The 19,683-nt window shown below is 53.3% G+C and overlaps 1 protein-coding gene across 9 annotated transcripts in view; it reads right to left on the reverse strand.

The window, feature by feature from the left end:
- Window positions 1-15,302, reverse strand: part of LOC119118287 (protein EFR3 homolog B) — a 27,342-nt gene extending 12,040 nt beyond the window's left edge. For 2 of the 9 annotated variants that reach the window (XR_005096688.1, XM_037245178.1), the window contains exons 1-20: window positions 9,644-9,955; window positions 6,033-6,109; window positions 5,840-5,967; window positions 5,624-5,774; window positions 4,774-4,895; window positions 4,522-4,671; window positions 3,589-3,723; window positions 3,249-3,327; window positions 2,788-3,160; window positions 2,600-2,711; window positions 2,481-2,532; window positions 2,240-2,412; window positions 2,090-2,165; window positions 1,851-2,012; window positions 1,649-1,780; window positions 1,493-1,560; window positions 1,297-1,424; window positions 1,111-1,202; window positions 976-1,024; window positions 67-173 (exon numbers count right to left, since the gene is read on the reverse strand). Coding sequence is in view for 8 of the 9 variants with exons in the window: in XM_037245178.1 (XP_037101073.1) it covers window positions 67-173; window positions 976-1,024; window positions 1,111-1,202; window positions 1,297-1,424; window positions 1,493-1,560; window positions 1,649-1,780; window positions 1,851-2,012; window positions 2,090-2,165; window positions 2,240-2,412; window positions 2,481-2,532; window positions 2,600-2,711; window positions 2,788-3,160; window positions 3,249-3,327; window positions 3,589-3,723; window positions 4,522-4,671; window positions 4,774-4,895; window positions 5,624-5,774; window positions 5,840-5,967; window positions 6,033-6,109; window positions 9,644-9,734 (2,457 nt within the window). In the remaining variant the exon portion in view is untranslated. Of the gene's footprint in view, window positions 1-66; window positions 174-975; window positions 1,025-1,110; window positions 1,203-1,296; window positions 1,425-1,492; window positions 1,561-1,648; window positions 1,781-1,850; window positions 2,013-2,089; window positions 2,166-2,239; window positions 2,413-2,480; window positions 2,533-2,599; window positions 2,712-2,787; window positions 3,161-3,248; window positions 3,328-3,588; window positions 3,724-4,521; window positions 4,672-4,773; window positions 4,896-5,623; window positions 5,775-5,839; window positions 5,968-6,032; window positions 6,110-6,856; window positions 7,112-8,725; window positions 8,818-9,643; window positions 9,956-10,329; window positions 10,469-10,854; window positions 11,214-12,390; window positions 12,555-13,403; window positions 13,513-15,146 lie in introns of those variants that run through there. The other 7 variants (XM_037245183.1, XM_037245185.1, XM_037245182.1 and 4 more) reach the window with 7 other exon arrangements.
- Between the last annotated feature and the right edge of the window lie 4,381 nt (window positions 15,303-19,683).

Raw genomic sequence — 19,683 nt, forward strand, 5'->3', positions numbered from 1 at the left:
GTGGTGAGACAAAGAGCGGAGAAAGAGAGGACAAAAAAACAAATCAAACCACGGTCTTTGCTGTACCCGAGCACCGCAATGGGCAGCGATCTCCTCAAAGGGAGCTTTCTGGAACTTCTCCACCACTTGCCTCCTCCGCTCCCGCTCCTGTTCCTCCATACCCACGCTGTCCACTAGGGGGAGACAGAAACGAGTCAAGAATCACCTCAAGCCACGGAAGTATTTTGAGGAAAGCAGCAATTGGATTCTTCCCGGACAGGATACCTGGCATTTTCATTCTAAACAACTTTTTGGACTTGCAAAGGCACTGCGTGGCCACCCACGTCTCACTCGTAGCTCCAAGATTGTTTTCCTAAGACGCTTCCATCTTTGAGCTGATTCCAGCAAGATGCGGCGGCGGCGGCTCCTGCTGCTATCTGGGCCAAGCATCAGCTGTCTCAACACTCGTCAGTGTTTTATCACACCATAAAAGATGAGGGGGTTAACTCCCCAAACGGAACAAGCCAATTCATTTTGTTTTGTTTTGCCTGTAGACCCAAACCATCTGGCTGAGACGTGAACAGCATTTGCTCTTTTATGCTGGACACATCTAGCCCTGATGTCGCTAGTACTTCAAAATGGATTCATGAAGAGAAGACTTTAAGATGAAATGAGTTTGACATGGTCGGGAGAGATTGATTGATGCAGATGAGGTCCTTGGGGCACGTCGCCTCCTCCTTTGTCAAATGTGAGCCGAGCACAGTAAACGTTTGGCGCTCTATGCAAACTTCCTCTCGGGTCTAAAACGATTCAAGATTCAAGTGCAGCAAATGGAATGCGCCGGCGCCGCCGCCGTGTAAGGTGAAGCGACCTTCCAGCATTGAAACAAACACCAGCTGTTTCTTTTCCGTCAAGAACAATAAAGCCTGAACATTTACAGCCACCGCTCGGCAATTGAGACGTTTCCGCCTGACAGTGCCTATGGAGTGTGAATACCGATGGCGTTCTTCAAGGTTTCAAAGGTGATCTCCTCGGCGGGGGTCCGCTGGAAAAACAGAAAGAGACGCAGCGTGACGGGAGCCGCGATTGAGCCGGCGCAATGGTTACGCACTCGTGACTTTTGGCTCCTACCTCTTCTTTCTCGGGACTGTTTCGGGACTCCACTTCCACCTGGAGCGAGATGGTCTCCCCGATGCTCTTTCTCTTGGACAGGCGGTCCTCATCTTCACGCAGCGCCAACGGCCAAGAAAGAAGAAAAACGCTGAAAAGCGCCGGCCGGCCGGCCAAATAAACGCAGGCGTCAGCCAGTCCCTTTACCCGTGTACTGAGGGATGTAAGGGGTGGCCAGTCGCTCCGTGTTGTAACCGCTGCCTCCGAGGACTTCCGTGATCTTGGACTGAAGGAACAGCATGCCGCCTTCCACTCTGTCAAGCGAGGAGGGGAGTCTAGGAGAGGCCGGGAGAAAAGAGGAGAAGGAGTCACGGGGAAAGGAACACGTGTGGCGCCGACGTACCTGGGCACATCCGCAAAGACGTCCTCGGGCAGCAGGTAAGGACTTTCCTTCCGTCTCACTTCGATCACCTGACAGGGAGGGGAAAGGAGAGGAGTCAAGCGAGCAGCGCGACCCACGGAGAGGGAGCCTTTGGCAGCCCACGCTAGGCGGGCCCACCTCGTGTATGTGCTGGCAGAAGGCGGGGACGGTGGTGAGCTGGCAGATCAGGTTGAGGTAGGCGGCGGCCAGGGCGTGCATTGCGCAGCGGTTGTAAACGGGCAGCGCCTCATCCGTGGACAGAGCCAGGTCCTAGGCAGGGGAGGGGAGGGGAGGAGAGTAAGAAGCCCTGCGGAATGGATCCCCTCCGTCCCGTGGATACCTGCAGAGCAAGCGCCAGGCGAACGAGGTCCACCACCACTTCTTCGTTGGCCAGCTCCACGCTGAGAAGACCCAGCAAGGCAAAGAGACTCTCATAGTGGCGCCTGCCGCTGCTCTGCTCTTTGCAGCCCAAGTAGATGTGTCGGTAGAGCTGCTGGCCATGCTGGCCACAGACAGACAGACAGAAGGGGCGGCTTCGAGACGCACGCTCCAAAAGACTTCCCGAACCGCTCGCGCTACCTTTTTCATGAACAGGTTGTCCTGTCTGGAGCACTTGTCCACTTTCAGCTTCAGCACAGAGATGTCGCTGATAATACTGCAAAAGCAAAGTCAGGCCGAGGTCGGTCGGCGCTCCGAGCGCCGCCCGAGCCGAGGTTGCCGCCTACGCACCTCATGTTGGAGAATTTGGGCCGGTTGTCGTGCCTGTCGATGAGACTGAGGAGGATTTGGAGCACCAGCAGCCGAACCTCGGGGTCTTCGGTGAGGGAGAACGAGAGCAGAGGTTCCAGGAAGGAGCTGGGCAGAGCCGTCAGCATGTTGGTGGTCTGGAAGCCCGCCGTCACCTGCAGCCACGACAAAGCGGTCGGAAGCGTCTCCACCGACCGCTCAACGGTGTCACGTGCGCACTTACCTGGACCAGTGACTTGAGTAACATCACCTGAATCATCCTGGTAACCTCGGGCCTGGCAGAGGATGAAAAGCATGAAGAAAATCAGATTCCCAAAAGCGGCACAAAGAGGGGCTGCCTACCAAGAGCCCGAAGAAGGTAGCAACGGGTGAACACCGGGAACAGGGATCTTGCCCATGATGAAGAGCATGACTTCCGACCTTTGGTAGGTGGGCAAAGTGTTGGCAAAGGAACCTGAAAGGCGCAAAGAAATTGCAAGTCAATCGTGTGGGAAAGACTCCAAAGAAAAGGAGCACGAAAGGCCACTCGCCGATGGTTCGGATAACGGCTTCCTGCAGCTGCCTCTCCTCGTGAGCTTTGATGATCTTTGTGCCGATGTTGGCGCTGCCGTCGTAGGAGCCGGTCAGCTCGTAGTCCACGCTGAGACGCAGTTGGCGCAGTAAGGTGTTGAACACCTCCAGCACGGTGGGACCTGCAAGGGGCCGCAAAAGCGTGTGAGCGACACAGCAGACGGCTCCACGCGGGCCCGTCCGTCCAATCTTCTGACCTACGGAGCCGCTGGCGGCGATGGCGGCCGCCTCCAGCAGAACCTCCACGATGCCGCCTCGGACGGTGGCCGAATTCTTGCTGTTGGCGTCCAGATGACCCAGGAGTTGTTGAATGACCAAGTGCGAGTGCTGCGACTGAGGGGGGGGGAAAAAAGAAGAAGAAATCACGTCCCATCGACAGCGTAGCCAAACAGCAGCAAAATTCATGCGTGGCGGCGCTTACCTGAATGGAGTACATGATGATTTTAAAACAACGCACAGCAAAGGTCTTCCCCTGCCATAGAGCGTGATTGTCCAGATGCCTTTGGGGACAAAACAAAAAGATGTCACGCCAATGACATTAGCGTCGCCAAGACATCAGCGCTCTGACAGAGATGCCACGCCGTCGCGCAATCCATCATACAGCATCAAGGTCACTTGCAACGCGGCAGCTGCTCCACGCAGGGAGGGGAGGGATGAATGACCGCAGACAAAAAACAAGGACAGCAGCCACGGATGGAAAGGGGCCGCAGTAGAGAACATGGAAGCTTAGCTGGCCGATGAGGTCGGGCGTTCCATCTCACATGAGCACGGGGGTGACGGCGTTCTTGATGTTTCCGTAGGCGGCTCGGCCCAGCAGCTCCCTGAAGCAGCGCTCCGTCAGCTCCGCCGGGCTCTCCTTCTCCTTGTCCGACGGTTGCGATGGAGACGGCGAGCGACTGGTGGGGAGCGCCGGTTCAAGGGTCAACGGTTTGCAAAGCTCAACATTGCGCTCTCTTTGTGTGGGAGCATTTTTTTTTTTTACACGGAAGTCGTCATGTTTTTGAATTTGTTCCTCTATCTGAGAATGTTGAAACGTCCCGCCCGGAGAGTCAAAGGAGGTTTCATGCAGAGGCGTAGCCAAGCCGGGGCGGCGCCCCGGTTAGGACTCCCTGCGCCCCGGTTGAAAAAAATCGAGCTCTTTCGATTCTTCATTTTCATGCCGTTTTTTTCTTTCGGTCTTGCGCGAATGTGCTTGCGCTATTCTATGTGCGCGATGTTATCCATTCACCGTTTGCCTCCCGGACCCGGATGTTGTTTTAGCGATCAGCGAACGGCGTGGGTGATGTTCGATTTTTTTTCCTGTGGGCGTGCGCCCCTACTGGAGAAATTCCTGGCTACGCCTCTGGTTTCATGACAGGGACAGATGTAAACCTGGAAAGGATTAGCCTTTCCCAAATCTAATTCATGGGAATTGGCACGTCAAGGGCTGGCCCGTTTTTTTTTCTTATTCAGCGTGAGCCTCATCGGGCGGGCGCGCGCGTGCGTGCCCAGAACAACGTGACCGAAATAAGATTTGTTTTTCACTTTGTCGACGTGCGCAAAATGTCTGAACATGTGCGTGGGAATTAACAAACGCCATCTGCGAGCCTGCAGCGATTACGCCGGGAAGGGAAGTTGACGAGGCGCCATCTCGTGCGGGTCGGGCGCTTTCACCTTCTGGCCCTTCCTCCTATCTGCAGAACGTCCACATTTACCTCTCCGTGCGCTCGCTACACTGCAAGTTGAACAGCAGCGACGGGACGATCTTGTCCATATGCTGAGGATCCCAGATGTTAGCTTGAAGCTCGTCGTTGACCGTCTTCCTCACCACGCCCTGAAGGCCCTTGATGCCCGCCATCCGGATCCTGATGTGATGACGAGACACGCGCTTGGGGTGGTCAGCTACGCGCACGTTAGCCCCGACGCTAATGCAGATGAAGGCTGACGCCGAGGCGGGTCGCACTCACTTGGTGCGGATGTCGGGGTCCTCGTAACCCGAGTGGCACATCTCGCTGAAGCGCGACACAAAGAAGTCATAACTGCGATGGTAGGAAGGCGTGTCCTCCTCTATGTTGGCAAACTTGACAAACTGAAGGAGAACAAGATTAGGAGAGCATTTGTGAACCTTCCACATTGCTGACATTTAGCATCCCGTCCCTCGTCGCTGTTTTTTTCCTCATCTACGTTTGCAGCGATTGGAAAATGGAAGGAGCTCAGCAGTGTGTCCTTGGAAGAATTAAGCAGAGTGAGAGGCCAGAGCCGCCGCGGGAATTAACCTCTCAGCCGAGTCACGCCGCAAAAGTAAGTCGACGACTCGTCGGTCCCGCGTTTATGAAGCGGGCCCCCCGGAATGGAAAAACGAGGTTGACGCTTGACATCGGAGACTTGCTTAGGCTTTCAAAACAGCAGCAGCAGCAGCAGCAGCAGCAGCACGCCTACCAAACGAGATGAAATATTTACCGACATTCAACCTTTTGACAAAAGGCAAGCATCTGGCCCGAGCGGGCAGCATGACCTCGCTCGCAAAAATAAAATGAAAAAGCACATCAATCACACACACACACACAGTCCCCTTTTGTTCACACAATACCACAATTGATGTTGAAGAGCTAGCGTGAGAGGCCAACAAAGCGCTCCGTCCTTGTCGAAAAAGCTTCAAATCAATGATCTGAATCTTATGTTCACAAATGAATAGGCCAATAGCAAGCCACCGGCTGCCACCGCTCGGTGCCAACTGAACCCAAAGCATGCCAATGAGTCAGAAGGAAGTTCGGGAGCTTGCTCGTGCGCTACGCCAGTAAAACCACGTCCACCCACCGAGTTGGTTCCCAGGATTTGCAGACTGGGCTTGTCGGACTCCAGCAGCTTGCGCACCATCTTGAGGAAGCTCTCCACAAAGAGGTTGATGCTCTGGCAGTGGCAGGCCATCAGCAGCTGGTCAAGCGCTTCCATGGCGATGCACACGTAACTGAGGAACGTCGGACGGATGGCCGTCAAAAGCTGTTCCGAAGGCAGCCGGCGGGTCGGGCTCACCCGTATCTGTGGCGCGCCACATCCCTGGACAAGCGCTCCGACAGGTACGCGCCGATACGGTCCAGCTTCTCTGGAGCCGACAGGGCGTAAAATGTCAGCTTCTCCATGTTGGCCTTCACCAGTCCATCCTAGAGGAAGAAAACATTTCGTTTGCTCGGCGGTCAGTACAGACTTTGTCTGCCGAGCTCCTCACCTCCGGGTCTTCGGGGAAGATGTTGTCCACCAGCCTCTTGTAGCGAGGCCTGAGAGCCCCGCAACAGCCGCACACCCCTGGAACACGTCAGACAAATTTCAAACAATCAATCGATTGATTAGTCGGCAAAATTATTCATTGATTATTAAAATGATCACGGGTTGGAGAGCCCAAAAAGAACTCCTCCCTCTGAACAAACGTCGCAGTATTGCTATGCTTTTTTTTTTGTGCTAAATTTGGGAGTCTCTGATTGCGGGATTTTGGTTGGTCGAAGGATTCCTGCAGTGATGACTCATGAGGGGCTTCGGGGGAGCCAGAGCAAGAGAGAGCAGACACAATCGGAAGAATCCGAGACCACCGACGGGCCGCTTCACGGAATGTGCCCGGTTTGAAGGGGCCGCTCGCGCAAAGGTCAAAGGGCAGCTCTTTTCCGTCCTTTCAGCGGGGCTTGCTATCGCGGCTGGAAATGTTAACACCACACCGGGACGCACGAGGAAGATTATCTATCAGTCCTGGCGTGCTTCAGAAACAGACAGTGCTCTTCATAGGTATTGGAACAGCAACGACCGGTGCAGGCCCAACGCCTGCCTCCAAGCGCCGCGTCCTTGACAGAGTCACAGAATTTGAAGGCGGCTGGCTGCGCTTTGAGGGACAGGCACGCTCTTCGCAAAATTGCGCTCAGGAGGCGGAGCATCTATTCATAGCGCAGCCTGCCCGCTGCTACGCTGCCATACGGTCATTTCATCAAAAAACCAAGAGGTGCTGGAGGTCAAAGAAAAAAAGACATACAGTTGAATAAATAAGCGGGTGGGTTTGTGACGCACCGAGTGAGTCACGCTCCAAAGCTTCTTATTGCACCTCGGTCGGCTGTCCGGCGTCATTTCTGGCTCAACGTTTCAGAGGCAACAGAGGGAGAGCCGCTCGCCGGGCCGGGCCACGACGACTGAAATACAAGCGGCGCGGCCCTGGCAATATCAATCACTTTCTGCACACCTCCTGCTTCCCGCCCGTCGAGTCTTTTGGCCGACACGCAGCCATTCGTTAATAGGAATGGAAGGAAGGACATCCATCATTGCACTTATACGCGCACACACACACACACACACACACACACACACACACACACTTGAGGAGGCTCAGCAAAACACATCTGCTACGGCCACACACAATCCAAAATTTAGCAAGGTGGATTAGTGCCGATCCGACCCGATCGGACGCAGAGCTGCAGCCGTACACGATGCGCCCCCCCCTTTCTGTGGAAGCAGCCAATCACGTGGCTATTTACATCTCCCTAATATTGGCCCAGCGACATTAACAGCTTACAACATCCATTTCCCCCCCGGGAAGTAAGATTAACATTCTCCCATTAGGATTAAAGATGCAGCAGAAGGGGCACGGAAATTGGGCCAAGAGCACACGGGACGCACGTTTCAAAGAGGAACCTTTGGAGACTCCTGCCTGTCGGGCGAGACAAAATGACAAACGTTGCAGCTAGGACTTTTGGAAGGGCACTCGACCTTCACGTGCAAATTTATCCTCGATTCAAAGGCTGCTTCAGGACACACCAGATGCATTGTGGCAAGCAAGTGAAAGAGCAGAGGATGAAGAGGATGACGATGAAGACGGACATCGGCTGCCCGTGTCATTCTGGCCACTTCGGCCGACAAGTTCCATTCACGCAGAGTTGGCAGACAGACACCACACGCACACACAAACCCCAAGATGACAGGCAGCCAAATTAGGAGTCACAAGGGTCGCAAAACTAGGTCGAGTTGAAAAGGAAGCGGCAGATAACGCTTGGACCTCGGCGCTGACCGAATCGGATGGTGTCACCGAGCGCAATGTTTGAGCAGCGCGCTGAACTTTGTACAGGAAGCGGACGCCATTAAAGACATGCCATTAAATGGGACAAATGCAGGGGGGGGAACAGCGGCACCAGCGCACGCTTCCTGGCTGCAGCACGCTACTGACCGCTGAGCCAAAGAGTTTGGCTGAGCGCAACGCGGGCAAGGAAAAGGGCAAAACTGATGAGCAGGCACAGAAATAAAACGCGGCAAAGTGGCAGGCAGGCAGGCAGGCAGGCAGGCAGGCAGGCAGGCAGGCAGGCAGGCAGGCAGGCAGGCAGGCAGGCAGGCAGGCAGGCAGGCAGGCAGGCAGGCAGGCAGGCAGGCAGGCAGGCAGGCAGGCAGGCAGGCAGGCAGGCAGGCAGGCAGGCAGGCAGGCAGGCAGCCAGGCAGGCAGGCAGGCAGGCAGGCAGGCAGGCAGGCAGGCAGGCAGGCAGGCAGGCAGGCAGGCAGGCAGGCAGGCAGGCAGGCAGGCAGGCAGGCAGGCAGGCAGGCAGGCAGGCAGGCAGGCAGGCAGGCAGGCAGGCAGGCAGGCAGGCAGGCAGGCAGGCAGGCAGGCAGGCAGGCAGGCAGGCAGGCAGGCAGGCAGGCAGGCAGGCAGGCAGGCAGGCAGGCAGGCAGGCAGGCAGGCAGGCAGGCAGGCAGGCAGGCAGGCAGGCAGCCAGGCAGCCAGGCAGGCTCGCAGGCTCGCAGGCAGGCAGGCAGGCAGCCACGCAGGCAGGCTTCCTCAAAGCGGCTTTTCCGATCTGCCTTCCCGTCATGCACGACGAGGGCGGGAATGCGGACAAACAGGCGGCGACACGCTCGCTGGCCTTCCTCCCAAGTGACGATAAGATGCCTTCTTCTTACCGTACATGGAACGTGATGCTAGAGAGCCACCGTTGCTGCCGCCGCCGCTGCTCGTGTTTGCTTCCAGCGGGTTCGCTCACTCGTGCGCTCGCGCTTGCACACGCGCACTCGCGCTTGCACACGCGCACTTGCACACGCGCACTTGCACACGCGCACTCGCACTGCTATGCCAACACACACACGCACACACTCTTGGGGATTAATGCCTGCCTGCCTGCCCGCCTGCACGTGTGCTTGAAGCTAAGAGCCAGGCAGGGGGAGGCGCACGTTGATTGGTGCAGAGGCTGTGTCCACGCCACGCCATGCCATGAATTACACACACGCACATACAAACGGGGGGCGCGAGGCAACGTCACAGAGAAGCATGCCGGGATGACCTTGGATTTTCCTGTTTGTCTTCAGGCCCCCCCCACACACGCGCTACGCATCGACATGTCCATATGGAATAAACCCAAGCAAATGAGTGAAATGACGCCACTTCATGACGGTGTGAATTTTAATTGGATGAATTGTCCAGTGAAAATGTTGCTTATGACAAAGCGTGACGACTTAAGCGAGCGCAAGTGAGAATACAAAGGTTGCGCCTACGAGTGATGATCAACGAACGCACCGGCTGCCATTTGTAAGCCTGAGGGCCATTTATTGATGTGAAGAAAGAAGACATTCTATGGGTTACAGTCAACCCTCAGCATTGGCTGAATTTCAAGTCATCCTTTTTTGTTAGCTTTGAAAGAAGACATTCTATGCGTTACAGTCAACCCTCAGCATTGGCTGAATTTCAAGTCATCCTTTTTTGTTGGCTTTCTGGGCTTTTACAGTCCACAGACGAGTCCAAATTGACGGCGTCGGAAGGGAACTGCAATCTGACATCGCCATCAGAGTCTTGATGCAGAAGCAGCTGTCGAAGGCCACGCTTACCCTTGGCGGCTCGATGGTGGAGAAGCGCGCGGCAGTCCAGCGGCAGCCTCCGAGAGGCCGGGACGTCGCCGGCCGCGGCGGCCGAACCCATGCGCAGCTATGCCAAACTTGCTCCAGACGATATCAGAAAGCCGGCGGTTGTGCCAACGTCGCCTAACTCAGCAATATTGAGCGCATAGGCGAGTATTAACGAGACGGGGGAGATTAGCGATTAGGCCGGCAGCTTTGCCGTCACTCTCACTGTCAACGCGTTCCTCTGTGTCTCATTGATAAACATCTCAGCGAGAACAATGGGCCTCTCTATCCGCCGCAAGTGTCACTCTGGACCAGGGAGAGACAAAAGAGCGAGCGAGCGTGCGTGCCTGCGCGCGCACAACCACCCACCCACCCACCGACAGGCCAAAGCATGGCAAAGACGGTGGCTTTGGCATTCGCAGAGAAGGGCGCTCGCGTCTGATAATCTGGTAGCCGAAAGCATGGCAAAGTCGGTGGCTCCGGCATTCGCAGAGAAGGGCACTCGTACGATAATCTCTTACCATTCATTGTCCGTCCACCTTGTTCAATATTTACAAATCTTGAAGCGGAGCACACGGAAGCAAACAACCATTTGCAGCGCCAAGTGTTGTGATATTTATTGATGGAGTGAGTTGAGTGTCTGTCTGCCTGCCTTTGACGTGAGAGCTCACCTGTCATGATGGATGTCAGCCGCTAGAGGGCGGTTCACTTGGAGCGTCGAGGTGACGGAAAGAGCTGAGCCACTCGGGCGCCCGACTGACGCTTCAGCTCGGCGAGGTCAGTCAGGAAAACCGCGGGCTGTCCCTTGGCCTGTGGAAGTTGTGCATAAGCCAAAATTAGCCGACTGTGGAAACATGCTAACGTCAATGGGAACATGAGAATAAATGGCACACACGTCACGTATTACGACGTTGATACGGTTGAGGTATTCAGATAGAAATGGCCCAGGAAACGCGAATGTTGTGTAGTAAATGTGTAGCTGTCTGCGTTTAGCTCGTTACTTTTGTTGACATTCTCCCACTTTCGGTGTTTTTTTTCCAACATACTTTAGCCTTGCTTTATCCGTCAGCAGGACTAGTGCCATAAGATATGAACAATTGTACACGATGAAATGCCATTGATGGACTGTCACTAGCCAAGCTCGGGTAGGCTAACCACCACCACTAACTAAACTATTGTCAACATTTACGACTCACCATAAAAGGAAGACAATTAGTACCCACGAAGCCAGAGCTCCTCCTCTTCGATAAGTCGGACTTTCTACCACGTAAAAAATAAAGATAAAAAGAGAACGGAAGAAGAATCGGCAAGCGATACAACTACACAGCTGTTTTACTTGCTCACTGGAAAATATGAATCAGCCCACCACGACGCTCATTTGAAGATATGCCGTCCACGTTCATACGTTCCAAAAATAATGTACAGTACGAAAAAAAAATCTATTCAAATATCGTAGTGAGTGAAGCCTAAACGTAATGACGGCATCATATCTGTTTCGTATTTGAACTAAAGTGACGTTTGTGAGTGTTGTTTTTTTCTTCTTCCACTTGAAGGCAGCAGTGAGTCGAGCTGGTACAAACCGGAAGTGTTCCTTAGTGTGAAACAGGTGTCTCGGTTTACGACGGTGAAAGAAACGAACATTTTCTCATAATGCAAATAAAATATGACTTTTAGAGGGGGGGGACAACTCTTTTCATGCAACATTAATATTTGTGTGACTAATCAGCGTTATATTTTCCATAATATTTTCTTTCATATATTTGTTTCTTTCTGCCAGAAATATACTCTTCATCCTCATCTCCTGGGGTCCGCGTCTCCTTTGGTCATTGGATATTTCGTTTGGAAACAGAGAAATTCGACTCATTATTTGATTTTAAAAAAAGAGACACCAAAATTGAAGTACAGATTGATTCTTTCGTTTGTTTTCTAGAGCGAGTAAGCAAAAGTCTACAAATAAAATTTCAATTTTAATTTCTGTAACTAAAATAAGATATATATTTAGCACGAGACGGCTTGACTATTTGTTGGGGTTCGCGGAAGTTGTCACAGCCGGCATTTCACGAACTGACCAGGAGATGGCGACAGCGTAACGTCTGTAAACTCGTTCTGTACAGTCAGGAGGCAGATTCACTTTCATGTCTTTTTTTTTTTTTTTTTAAATAAAAAAGCCTTACTGAGCATTGTCTTAAAAAAAGCTTGTGTCTAAATTGTCGTTTTTTAGTAAAAAAAAAAGTGTAAAGTAAGGCTTTAACAAATAAAACTTACAAGACAAAGCCTTACTATCCTAACCCTCGCCCCTCCTACATAAAATAAGCAATGCAAATAGTGATTCCATTTAAAATATTAAGTTTAGAATAAAGGAAATAAAATATGCAGTGACAAACAATACATCGTGACAAAGTGAAAAAAAATCACATCAGGGATTCATTGCGCACCCAATCGTTAAGGGTATAACAGAGAGCGCCCTCTTGCGGACAAATCTTCGAAGTGCATAGTTTTTTAATTTCACATTGTCTGAACGAGTTAGTTTTAAACACGATACATGCAGAGTTATCCACCTCTGCGCGTCTGAAGCCTTTATCCAACCTTGCCCCAGTTAGCCCCCCCCCCCCCCCCCATTTAGTTATCATTTCCCCACTCTTTCAATCTAAAGACGTGTTCCTCCTGATTTTTTTCTCTTTTTAATAATGTCCAAGCAAAAGGGAGGCATGTCCCCCCGGCAGATTACTCACTCGTCTTTGGCGTCTCGTCTTGATTACATGGGCGGGATCTGATTTGATTTGGAAGAAAGCCCCCTCGTTTCCCGGGAGCCCGAGCCGATCTCTTTAGACCTTGGCTGGTGCCCCGTGTTGTTCTTGCGTTGCCGCGCACACATTGTGATCTTGATAAATATGATCTGGGAAAAAAAAGAGGGAGGGAAGAGAGAGGATTAGGTGAAGGGATTATAATTTCCAGTGATGAGGAATGATAAGAAACAATAAATCCTAAAGTAGATTTAGTTCTCAAGGAAAACCTGTTATGGAAAACAGAATAAGAGACGGACGGGGCAGAGATATTAAATAGATACACAAGGCATGACCTGTTTCTAAACTTCTCTGGATGCATTTTGATTCACTCTCTTCTTTTTTACATTTAGCCTTGAGTTGCGTCACTTTCTATGTAGCAAACGCGTGCAAAGTGGCGGTCAGGCTCACAAAGCGGCGGCAGCTGCTAAGGCCTCGCCGTCGCTGTCAAATCCAGCCCGCTTAAAGGCCCTTTGCCACTGTGGGCCCCTACAGCGACGACGGGACCCCGCTCACTTTGTCGTTAACCAGGGCTGGGCGGCGACTTGTTGCGATAATGGGGCGGACGCACAATCGGAGACAATATTCATCCTGCCCTTCCTGGCGTGGCGAGCCTCAAGTCTGGCCCCCGCGTCTCCACGTGGGGAGGGCGACGCCAAAGCCCTCATCTCCTGTGTTTATCCACGTGTGTGTGTGTGTCCCCAAGCTGCGTTTAGCACCTTCGGCCCTCGGGCGCTTTACGAGCAGACAGCTGGGCTAATCTGTCGCCCTCCCTCTCGTCTCCTTCGGTCCTGTCTCTGGAAGCCTTTGGTTCATGGGCAGGAGCCCGATGACCATCTTGATGATTCGAAGGAGGGAAAGATCTCCGAGAGCGACCGGCGCTGCGTGATGCTGCGTCACTTGGCATGAAATGCCTTCAGGCTGGGCAGTTGGCGAGCGTGTCAAGTGGTCATTTTGTTTACCTCATCATTTGCCTTCTTCCTCACAATTGGCGGCCATCTCCGTCTGCATTCTTTCCGTCTTCCATTTGCATCCATTTCAACCTCCTCGGCGCTGGCCTCTTCAGCTAAACTTAGAAGTGACAACAGTTGCGGGGTGACACCAAAGTCTAAATAAGAGCAGGACAATAGGCGGCGGCGGCGCAGCGCTCGGGTAATCAAAGGAAGTTGGCCTGCCGAGTAGACAAATATTTTCCTTTGTCACTATATGTTTAGATGCACAAGAGTCGCTCCAACAAATGGGGGCCGTCGAGCTGGTTTTTTGCCGCAGTCCGTTCGGCACGTACTCGAGCCTACCTCTCGCACGGCCACGGCCGCGCACATTAGTCACGTGCGCTAAAATCTGCGAGGAGCGGCTCGGGGGCCCCGCCGTCTAATGCCGGCGTGGAGGGAGGCGCGCTCGGTCACTCGGAGTCCGTCCGTGACTCACCAAGGGCACAATGGAATTAGTGCCATCCTCCGGCATGTGGCAGCTTGCTCTGGCTAAACGGTGTAATCATCGAGCCCCCCCCCCCTCCCCCGTACCAACTGGCGCCGATAACATTGTCTTAAGCTATACAAAAAAGATTTCTCTCTCCCTCCCTCCATTGCGGTAATTATTGAATTAATGCAGATGGAGAGAGACATCTGCATGTTAAAGTGTTGGCCTCTCTCTTATGCACAGCAGATGTTCGCCTGTCATTTACTCAAATTATGCTGCACGGATACATGGAGGGAAAGAGCGAGCGAGCGAGCGAAAGTTCCTCGCCAAGGCGACATTGTCTCACAGTCGGCGGCCAAATTCACGTTGCAGCTGTTGGTCGAGTGAACAAATGAGCGAGCGAGGGCCTCTCGACTGGAGATTTCATCTTTGCTCTTTAAACGACGGCAAGGGCCGTTAGAGTGGCGCAGGCAGGCACCCCAATGTCACGCTTGCATTTTGCAAAGCATTGTTGAAGAGACCAATGTGATTTGCCGCCCCCTTGTGGTCTCTCTAAGCAATTACCAGCTTTTTGGGGTGGCATGATCTTCGCCGGTGGCTGGCAGCAGAAGCGCCGAACCTCCGTACACTGTGATGACGAGGAAGTTGACCTTCCAGTTGAAGGCGTCGTGCCCTCCTGAAGATTATTTGAAGCCATTTGGAGACACGGAAGCGAGGGCCTCCGTGTACAAGTGCATCGCTGACCTTCTCCTTGGGATTATGTCCCAGGTCGGTTTGCCTGCTAGCTCTGGATTACGCTTGATAAAAACATCCTTGTATTATTATTATTTTTTCCCTGTGCTTATTGTGTTAATACTCTGGGGCGGTCGGTTCGCCCTCTAAAAGCTCAGGCCCCGTGCCTGCCTGCCTGCCTGCTTTAAGGTAATCTTCTTCCACTTGAGCTTTTAAAATGTTTTAGGGAGGCGCTCTGCTCGGCTCGGCTCTCTTTTGTGTTCTTTACTCCTTGGTGCGAGGTAAATGACATTTGATGAGGAATCCAAAGTGAATATCTGCTGGTCTGGTGTATTTGCTGGAAAGATAGTAAAACATCAGATGATTTGATTTCTGCTCATCTTTGTGTTGAATCCAAATGCAACATTTGCTTTTACTCTTGTGTGACTTGACTTTGGCTTTCCAGGGAAGTGGCTCGGGTCTGTCTCGCCAACCACAAGTGTCAAGACTTCCCTTTTCTTCAACAAGACCGTTAGGCATGGAAACAATCGTTTAGGAAGTAAGCCCTTACTTACCGCGGTCGTTCCCTTTCGGCTTGATGATAAAAATGACGCCAACATTAAGCAGGGCTTGGTCGCTTCCTTTAAAGCTAACTAAAAACGACATGTTTCATTCTTGGAAGATTTGCAATTGTTGCCACGACGCATTTACTTCAACAAATCCAAATGTAAAATACTTGCTGATTGGTGCCGACGCCATGTTTTGTTTTTCTTCTTCTTCTTCTGTTTCTTTTTCTCCTTCTTCTTCTTCCGTTTTATGACTGTTGGCAAACGACGTGCGTAGCGTACCAGACATGGCGAATGAGTGGCGACAAGCGGAACGACGAGTTTCCAGTTGAAAGATAAATAAATCCGATGGCTTAATTATTATCAAGGGAACCACATTTGTGTCGACTTTTCACATCCGATTTTCTTTCATTGATTCATCATTGCTCCCTCTCTATGTTTATATCAGATTTCTCATTGGAATGACGACTTGAAATTTGGGGTGCAAGTCCAAGGTCTGCTTTCCGGTCACTCAGTCCACGCGCACGCGCACGCGCACACAGGCATCCACGGGCATTCGCCAGTGGAGTCAGCACAACTTCCTTCTAGTCTCGTAGCAAAAGCCAACACATGCATTGCTTTCTGCTGATCATTGCCAGTTATCACTCTTAACTCTGGCTGATCAGACTTTACTTTTGTGACCCAGATGTTAAGGAGTTCCATTTATCAGATGCACCACAAGGCGGGGAGGAGGTGGGAGGGATGAGCCGGCCGGCCGGCCCGGCCAGCCAGCCAGCCAGCCAGCCAGCGGCCAAAATAGCCGCCGCAGGCTTGGAGAGATGAGATGGAATGGGCCTTATTTTTTGGGGGGGTTAGCTTTCTGGAGCGGCGTTAGCACGGTAAGGAGCTCAGCGTGGAAAGAGGCTTTGGGTCTAGGCGGGAAAGATGTGCCATATTACAGCCCGGCCAGAAACCTGCTTGATTAATGGGCCGGGATAATCACCTCATCAAATCACTCTCACTTATTAAATCTTGTTTAATATCGTAATGAGGGCCCTCCTGAGCTGCTTTGGTAAATTCCCCTCCACCTCTCCGTCCGTCGCTCGCTCGTTGGTCTCTGCCCAAGCCATTCTCCTCTCTCTCATCTGTGCTTTCCAGCCCGACTTGAAAACCCCAACCCTACTTTGAAGCCCTCGTGCTTGTTTGACAGTAAGTATGAAGGCCACTGAAGCTTCCTGGCCAGTTGCTCAAAGCTACATGAGGCTTCAGCAGCTCTCTGGTGCCATCTTGTGAATCAAATAAGACGCTTGGTGAAAGCGTGACAAGACAGCACAAGTGTGTCGTTTAAAATGGTCAACGTTAGGATGGGTGGGGCTCGAAGCCACAACCTTGTTTCCCGCACAATCCTACTCGTGCTCACTCAAATGCTTCAAGCGCAGCCGCGGCGGCGTGTTTATTTAGTCACTTATTTATGATCCGTGATGCGCTGGATTGTATCATCGTAAATCAGAGTACGTGCGGCGGGTCAAGACCTTCTCCAAGGGTGATACCACTTTTCCAAGGCTTTGCTTCACTGGACTTTATGGAAACACTTCAGGTGGAGCAATATCCAAGCTGTCTCCTTGCAGATGATTTGTGGAGCCTATCCCGACGTTGGCGTAACTTCAGGGGGGGGGGCTTTCGTTTACTTTCCTTGACCCCCACCCCTTTTGCAGCTGTCGCGTACCTGGCCCTCACGAGCGGCGCCTCTCTTGGCTCCCCCGAGGCTTTGGATCCCGGCGTCAATCAATTCTTAAAGACGACTGTCTGCATGCCGCGTCACATGGACCAGCCTTGAGTGAAGGGCTTAAGGGGCTCCAGAGCTGGAATGCTCTTTGATAGAACTGGCCGGAGAATGAGGAGGGAGGGAGGGAGGGAGGGAAGGAAAATATGGGGGGGGGGGGGGGGGGGGGTCCTATTGTTGTGCCAAGCAATGCCCTTGACGCCGGCCGGAGACAAGCGGCTATTGTTTGGACGCCCGTCAACTCCTGTCCGACTCGGGCTATTAGAGATGATCTAGCGGCCCGGCCGACCATCATCTCGGCGTCTCGGCTATTTTCTGCTCAAGTTTCCGGTTGCAGTTGACTTGTGATGAAAACGTCCCGAAGGTGAGACAGACGGCTGGGCGGGTGGTTGGGGCGATTGCGGCCCGTCTGAGCGGTCACAATACTCGGGATTGAAAGGAACCGGAAGGATCACAAAGGATGACACAAAGGCAGCGCAAAGCTAACTTCCCTCACGCACTTTTCTTTCTTGGAAAACAATCCTCCGCCCTCCTTGTTAGAAGGCAGCTTTAGTCATAGTTCTGAGCCGGCTGCCTGCCCGGGGCGGGCTGGATGAGCACGTTCCAAAAGACGGCACCGCAAATGAAATACTGGAAGTTGAGACTGGCTCGCAGCCCCCGCAGCTGTCAGACCTCGTCTTAAGGCTCGCTCCCGGCCCGAGGCCCGCCGATCCGAGGGGATCGGCACGAGCCTCTGCGCGTGCGCGGCCGCCGGTGCCTGAGAGATGCGGCGCCAAAGGCCCGCCCAACGCCGTTAAGACCTGCGGGCATGAGGTCATCGGCCCGGCCTTAGCCGCCTTTGTCCCGCCGGCTGATTGACAGCGGGGCTGGGACGGCAATTGCGGAGAGCCGCCGATGGCCGACGCGTCGCCAGGAAATTTCCAGGCGGATATTTGGAGCGGCACTATTTGCTGAAAATCACCATTTGTCTTGCACAACAAATGTGACAAATCTGGTTGAGGGTCCATGCGTGCACACCAACACAGGAGCGAGCGTCCCGTCTCGGGAAGAGTTTGCGGCGTCATCCGTGTGCGACTCTTTCAATCGGTAATCCGCCATAACAGGTGGCAAATTTGAATAGTCTGCCGAGGAAGGACAAATCTCTTTCTTCCTGTCAGTGTCTCCCAGATTAGCCTTTGCTCATCTAAGTCATTAAAACATTTGAATTACGGGATTATGAACTGCTTTGGAATTAATCGGCTCCTCCCCTCCCTGCGCCTTGCCAAATGGGTCAATGGGAAATATAATGGGCCTCTGTGATTTCTGATTGGGGGATCCTCAAGAGGCCAAGAATGCCAATCGTGGCTATTAAAAGCCAGAGTGTCCCGGGGGAAAGGGAGAGAGAGGCAAATCCCACAAGGGCTTTGCCCGCCCGTCCGAGCGAGCGCCATCTGTCTTGGAGCCGCTCCACCAGGAAGCCGGATGGATGACTTTTGCTTTCCAGCCCAAGTGACGAACGAGCGCTCGTGGCTCGCTCGCTCCCACTTTTAGGCTGCCCACGGCACTCTGGTCGGGTCGGGGGCGAGCGTCCAATCCGAGCATGTGGCCCACTTGCGCATCTTTTGGGCTTTGCCAGAGGTCCAAGTGGACACGGTTGCCCCGCCGTCCGTCCGTCCGTCCGGCAACAGAGGCCTTGTCGCGCTGCTCCTCTTGGCGTGTTGCGGACTTCCTTCTCTGGCTTATTCTCCCCGCTGTGAGCTGGTCCATTTCTGGTTTGAAGTCTTTATTTGGGGCGCCGGCCAGCGGCGAGATGGAAGAGAGGCGAGGGGGCCGAGGGACGGCCAATGGCCGCGGCCAATGGACTTACGGCCAACGGACTTACGGCCAACGGACTTACGGCCCTTTGTTCCTCCTTTCCCAGGCTCCTCTCTTGCGCCTCCGCTTGCGTCAGAGGCAGACAGATCGGAAAAAGGGCCCACCATCCATCATCATCAGTTCAATCGTTCAATTCCAAGAAAGAGTCGAAGGCCAAACAGGCCGAGCCGCACGGCAGGCGTTTGGCTCACCGGTCCCGGTCCGGAGGGTCGAGTCGGCCTTTGCTTTTCGGGCCGGGCTCGTAGTCGGACCGCGAGCGCTTTGGCCGGCGTGTTCCTTGCAGTCCCGTACGTCACCAAAGCGTGACGCTCGATGCCGAGCCGACGGTTTTCTGGAACCTGAGCATGTGATAAGTGAGCGAGAGGGACCTTGAGGACCGTGTCAACGTTTTCTGTGCCGGAGCAGGGACAAACCAAACATTGGGCAAGCATTGGCCGGCGGCCTTTCCAGATAGTCGCTCGGCTGTTGATCTAAGACCGAGACGCACGCTAAAGTCCACTATCTGCCGTCCGATACGGCGGCCAAGGTCTCGCTGACACGCGGTCGCGGGACAAACACGGATACCTGAAGACAATGACCTTTGAACCGCCCCCGAGGTGGAACAAAACAGGAAGCGGCCAGAAAGTGACTCCAGCGACTTCCTCCCTGCGGGCCAAGAGATGAATCAGGTGGAATGATTGTTAGTACACGGGTAATAAAACACACGCACAAATGTGCACACGAGTGAGTGGCGAGCGAGCGAGCGCAGATGTGGTGTGCGTGTGCGTGCCTGCGTGCGTGCCTGCGTGCGCAAAAGAGGCAAGCAGTCTTCAGATGTAGCGACAGATGGTATTTGATTACAGAGCAGACGCTCGCCGTTGTACAAAGATGCTGTCTCAGCCCGACCTAAGGAGCCAGCCAGCCGCTTGCGCCTCCGCTGAGGGCCAGCCA

Source organism: Syngnathus acus, chromosome 24 (assembly GCF_901709675.1).
Source record: "Syngnathus acus chromosome 24, fSynAcu1.2, whole genome shotgun sequence".
NCBI classification, from domain to species: Eukaryota; Metazoa; Chordata; class Actinopteri; order Syngnathiformes; family Syngnathidae; genus Syngnathus; species Syngnathus acus.